The 5,723-nt window shown below is 39.6% G+C and overlaps 1 protein-coding gene across 1 annotated transcript; it reads right to left on the bottom strand.

Annotated features, from left to right (window-relative positions):
- Positions 1-964: 964 nt before the first annotated feature.
- Positions 965-3,400, bottom strand: TLR10 (toll like receptor 10). The gene has a single exon (XM_060091548.1). The coding sequence runs from the start codon at positions 3,398-3,400 to the stop codon at positions 965-967; it is 2,436 nt and encodes an 811-aa protein (XP_059947531.1).
- Positions 3,401-5,723: the final 2,323 nt, after the last annotated feature.

Here is a 5,723-nt window from a genome sequence, read left to right as displayed (position 1 = left end):
GATCGGGTGTCAGATCTTAAAGACATTTCCTTCCTTTATCATGTGGGTGAGCCAATAGGGAAAGAACATGTTTGTTCTTGATGTTTGTTCTGGAAATATAATTTTGCAAAGTTCAAGAGAGCTTGTTTTCTTTCAATGAACTGTGAGGCTAGAAGGGAAGATCAAACAAAATGAGTAGGATGTGTAGGCTTTTAACATTATCTTTATTGTTTTCTCTGCTTGCAAAAGAAGTATAGATTCATTCTAAGCAACTCGAACATTACAGAAATATGCAACATAGAAACCAAATGCTCCCTGTAATCCAAACTCCCAGACCTTAACCACTGTTACTACACCAATGTACAGGTATATATTCCTCTAGACTCCTATTTCAATGTATAAACCAAAATATAACTTTCTCCATACCAGAAAATATAGACCTACCTTATTTTTTAATGGCTGTGTAATATTCTGTTACTTTAATGTACTATAATTTGTTAGATCAATCCTTATTTTGTGGACATTTGAGCTGTTTTTAATTTTTCATGATTACAAACAATGCCAGGATGAATACCTTCTTTACATAAACCTTTGAAAATTGCATTTCTATAGGATACATTCTTAGAGCTCCTTCAAGGAACTGACATGAAGGAATGATAGTTTTTCATTTTAATAGATATTGCCGGGCTTCCCTGGTGGCACAGTGGTTGAGACTCCGCCTGCCGATGCAGGGGACACGGGTTCGTGCCCGGGTCTGGGAAGATCCCACATGCCGTGGAGCGGCTATGCCCGTGAGCCATGGCCGCTGAGCCTGCGTGTCCGGAGCCTGTGCTCCGCAACGGGAGAGGCCACAACAGTGAGAGGCCCGCGTACCGCAAAAAAAAAAAAAAAAAAAAAAATTGCCAAATTGCCATCATAAAGGTTGTATCAATTTATATCCTAACAGTATATTCAGGTCCCAATTTTCCTAGGGGTGGGTGGGACTCTATAGGCAATCTGTTCTTATCAGAGAGATTGCAGAACCTCGAGATTCTTCATTCAGTTCTGTGAATGTCTGCAGTTCACACATCTCTCTGGTTTCTAATAAATTAACATGAATAGCAGCTCGAAGGTTTGCCCAAAAAAGGCCACACTTACGCCTATCCTTGGGCCATTCCAAGTATGCTTTCTTTTCCATGAGAGTTTTCAGCTTAGGATACCTAGTAGGAATACAGTAGAGCGGAATGGGTTCCAGTAAGATAAGAATTATGTAATCAGAACTTTCATGGAAGAGATTGTGATGGGCAAAGTAGAGTTCATAGTGGCACCACTCTGTCTGGACAAAGTTGGGAGACAAAACAAAGATGGACTTATAACTTTTCTCAATGCAGTTTATAGTATCTTCAGTAATGCTCTTGCCAGGGTCAGAGTTTCCCTCATGAAGGCAAATCAGGACAGAACTATCTTCTTTCTCTATATTGGGAATCAATTCATACTTCACCCAGGCAGAATCATGTTCACTGTATGAAATAAACACATGGAATTGGATATTTCTCTTGAGCTGTTCTTGGGTTGTCTTCCTAACCCTGTGCCATGTCTGTGTCCATTGACCTAGCATCCTGAGATACCAGGGCAGATCAAAGTGGAGGCAGCAGAAGGCCACAGCCGTCCCCAGAACTAGCATGATAACAACAATGGTGACAATCAACAAAGCTGTGTTGCAAGATACTTCAGGAAGATGAACATCCTTTAACTGAGTCCCCTTTAGATTCAAAGGGTATTCACAGATGTATGAATCTGACCACCCAACCATCATGCCCTCTGAGTATTTTTCAAGCTGAATAAAATCTCTTAATTCACAAGTACATCGGAATGGATTTCTTCCTACATTTAGAGTCTTAACTTCCTGGCAGCTCTGGAAAAAATCCAGAGATGGGCTGAGAATTAAGTTCATTTCAATGTTCAGAACTGAGAGTCTTCTGAAATGACTGCACCCAGGAAGATCAGTTAGAAAATTAAATGCAAGATTTAGCTCTTGCAAGGATGTCAGGTGAATAATGTCTTTAGGGACAGTTTGAATTTTGTTATTATTCAAGTCAAGTATTTGAATATTTCTGGGCAAGCACCTGAAAACAGAATCAGCAAATTTGTTGGATGACAAGTTCATGGTGATCAAGGTTTCTGGCCACAAGCAATTTTCATCATTTTCATGTTGTAACAGATTTTCACTCAGATCTAAGTGCCTCAAGGATGTGTTGCCGGCAAAGCAACTCACTAAGGAAAGTGTCTCCAATTTATTGTCCTTCAAAATGAGAGTTTTCAAATGAGGCAGTTGGATAGATTTTTTAAACACGTCATCTGTTAAGATATTGTTAGCAAAATTTAAATATTGGAATCTTGTAGGATATATAGGGAACAGCATGTGAGGCATTTGCGCATCTGATATTGTCAGGTTTTCTATATCCATTTTGGTAAAAAGCAAGTAGACTCTCTCCTGTGGGATATTAAAAATTCTGAAATGTACATTCTCCAATTTTATAGTTCTCATTACAGTATTTGAGTAGTCAAATGAATTATGGTCAAGATAAACCTTACCTCCAAAAGTCACATGTTGAATCTGGAAGTATTCTACTGACGTATGCCAAACAAATTGGAAGATAAGCACAAGATCATCCCAGGGTAAATCAACTTTATTAAGTAACAGAATGGATGTCTTGGCATTCTCTAAAATAAGATTTTGCTGAGTTTCATAACTTGCAAATTGGCTTTTGCCATCTATATTAGTAATTTCTAATATTTTTGAAGTCTTCATTCCATCACGCAAAAGAACCCAGAAATTTGTGTTCATTGGTAAAACAATGTGAAGTTTTGTTGTGTTTAAGATGGGCAGGCTACCTTCTTCATAATGAGAAAGAGTTCTCAATCCTAAGAAGACAGTATTTAGATGCAAATGAGCAATTTTCTGGAAATCTGATTTTTGTATTTTTGCCCCACTCAAACCTAGGATTTCCAGGTGTGACATGTTGCCAGTCTCCTCGCAGGTAGGCACAGTGTCAAAGTCATTGAAGGACAGATCTAAATGTCTGAGACCTGCCAGTGAGAACCAAGTTACACTCTTCAGTCTGTTGTAAGACACATCTAAATATCTTAACTCCTTGTTGAATTCAAAGGTCTTGATATCCAGCTCTTGGATTCTGTTATGGCATAGAATCAAAACTTTCAGTTTAGAGAAGGAATGAAAATCTGAACACTGGAGTTGAAAAAGGAGGTTGTAGGACAAATCCAGTATGGTTGTGGTTGGGGTCAAGTCTTCAGGAACCTTTCTTAAAGACGTGTTGGAGCAGTTGGTAGTCAATTCTGTTTCTTCTGGCAGCTTTGAAGCCCCACTATGCACTAACGTAACAATACTACAAAATACGTAAATGCTTCTGATATGTTTCATTGTAATTCTGAGGATTTTATCACTGGTTCACCTCAGATGACTTTTTTCACACATCACCTCATATGAATGAGGAAGGTGAGTTCAAATCCTGGAAAGACAACATATAATGTTAAGTGGTTATGTGATTTGTTAAACCCTGTAGGATTTTTTTTTTTTTAATGCCAACATCTGACTATATTCACCAAGAATTTGGATTAGGGTTCCAACCCATTTATTGAGTCTTTGACTTGATCTCAGAACTTGGCTCATAGATTTCCAAGCCAGGTACTCTGTCACACCCCCATCACTGAGGCTAGTCAGGATTCCCAGAAGGGAGATAGATATATAATAGTTGGCAGAAGTTCCTCTCACCCAGTTCAAATTAGGAACTGCGTTGCTAGGTCATATTCAACACCCCCCTGCCACATCCCCTTTTGATAGCCTGAAAGCTTTAAGAAAATGAAAAGAAATTTTTAAAAATTAAGTTTTTTTTAGAGCAGTTTAAGATTCACAGCAAAATTGAAAGGAAGATACAGAGATTTTCCATATCCCTCCTGCCTCCACACATGCACAGTCTCCCCCATTATCAACACACCCACCGGAGTGGTGCATTTGTTACAATTGATGGACCTACATTGACTCCTCATAACCATGCAAAGTCCACAGTTTATGCTATCATTCACTCCTGGTGTTGTACATTCTAAGGGTTTGGATACATTATGGATACATAATGATGTGTATCCATCATTATGGTATCATACAGAGTATTTTCATTTCCCTAAAAATCCTCTATGCCAATTCATCCTCCGCCCACCCCAAAACCGCTGGCAACCACTTGTCTTTTTATTGTCTCCATAGTTTTTTTTGTTTTTGTTTTTGTTTTCGTTTTTGTTTTTTGCGGTACACGGGCCTCTCACTGTTGTGGCCTCTTCCGTTGCAGAGCACAGGCTTCGGACATGCAGGCTTAGCGGCCATGGCTCATGGGCCCAGCTGCTCCGCGGCATGTGGGATCTTCCCGGACCGGGGCATGAACCCGTGTCCCCTGCATTGGCAGGCGGACTCTCAACCACTGTGCCACCAGGGAAGCCCTGTCTCCATAGTTTTGCCTTTTCTAGAATGACATATAGTTGGAATCATACAATATGTTCCTTTTTCAGATTGGCTTCTTTCTCTTAGTAATATGCACTTAGGTTTCTTCCATGTCTTTGCATGGCTTGACCGTTCATTTCTTTTTAGCACTGAATAATATTTCATTGTCTGGATGTACCCCAGTTTATCCTTTCACCTACTGAAGGACATCTTGGTTGCTTCCAAGTTTTAGCAATTATGAATAAGCTGCTATAAATATCTGTGTACAGGTTTTTGTGTGGACATAAGTTCTCATTGAAAGTAATTCTTCATCACTGAGTGCTGTGGGCCCCTGAATTAATGCCATGAAGTTGTTCTTCAACTTTGTATTTGTGAACATAGAGAGTCTCTTGAGTGAATATCTGACTTTCAGTAACACTTACCCATGTGTATAGAAAGTCCAAAACACGGAAATAAACAGAATGGTTCCTGTCCTTGCGCCTCCATATGTCTTTAGGTTGGTGGCAAAAGCAATCTGGATCACTGCCAAATAGCGATAATGATAGGAACAATTTCCATTTCTTGAAGCGTTTTGATGTGTTAAGAGATATACTAAACCCTTCACGTATATTATCTCACTTATCCATCACAAAACTCTGGGAGAGAAGTACTATTACCCACATTTTATAGATGAAGAAACTCATGGATGCAGAATTCTGAGGATTTTGAGAGAAGAATCAGGCTTCAAGTGTTTGATTAGACACAGAACAGAGGTGGTTGGAGAACTAAGAATTTCATATTATTATTCAAGATATTTTTTGAGTACCTACTCTGCCAGGCACTTTTTCTAGCCACTGAGGATATAACAGTGAATAGAACAGATAGAATTTCTCTTCTGACTCAGCTTATATTCTAGTAAGGGGTAAGAAAGGAGAGACTATACACAAAATAATAAATTTATCTGTTAGGTGGTGATCAGGGCTAGAAAGAAAGTAACTAAATGAGGGGACCTGAGGGTGACTGGGGAGAGATATTTTGTACAGGATGGTCTAAAAAGGCCTCACAGGACCTTCATGCCAAGATCTAAACGGAGTGAGGAAGTGAGCCACTTGTTGTCTGGGGATAGAGTATTCTGGAGAGAGAGAGCAGCTACAAGTTCAGGGACCTGATGGTGGGGGCGGGGGCATGTTTGGAAAATGTGAGGAATGACTTGTGGAATTGGGGGAGGTGGATTGAAGATGTCAGACCTTGTAAGGATTGGGGCTTTTCCTCTGAC

Source organism: Mesoplodon densirostris, chromosome 1 (assembly GCF_025265405.1).
Source record: "Mesoplodon densirostris isolate mMesDen1 chromosome 1, mMesDen1 primary haplotype, whole genome shotgun sequence".
Classification (NCBI taxonomy): domain Eukaryota; kingdom Metazoa; phylum Chordata; class Mammalia; order Artiodactyla; family Ziphiidae; genus Mesoplodon; species Mesoplodon densirostris.
This window is presented reverse-complemented; position numbering and strand designations above follow the sequence as displayed.

Excerpts from the sequence above, each read along its gene's own strand:
- TLR10 (XM_060091548.1), bottom strand. The coding sequence starts at position 3,400 with ATGAAACATATCAGAAGCATTTACGTATTTTGTAGTATTGTTACGTTA.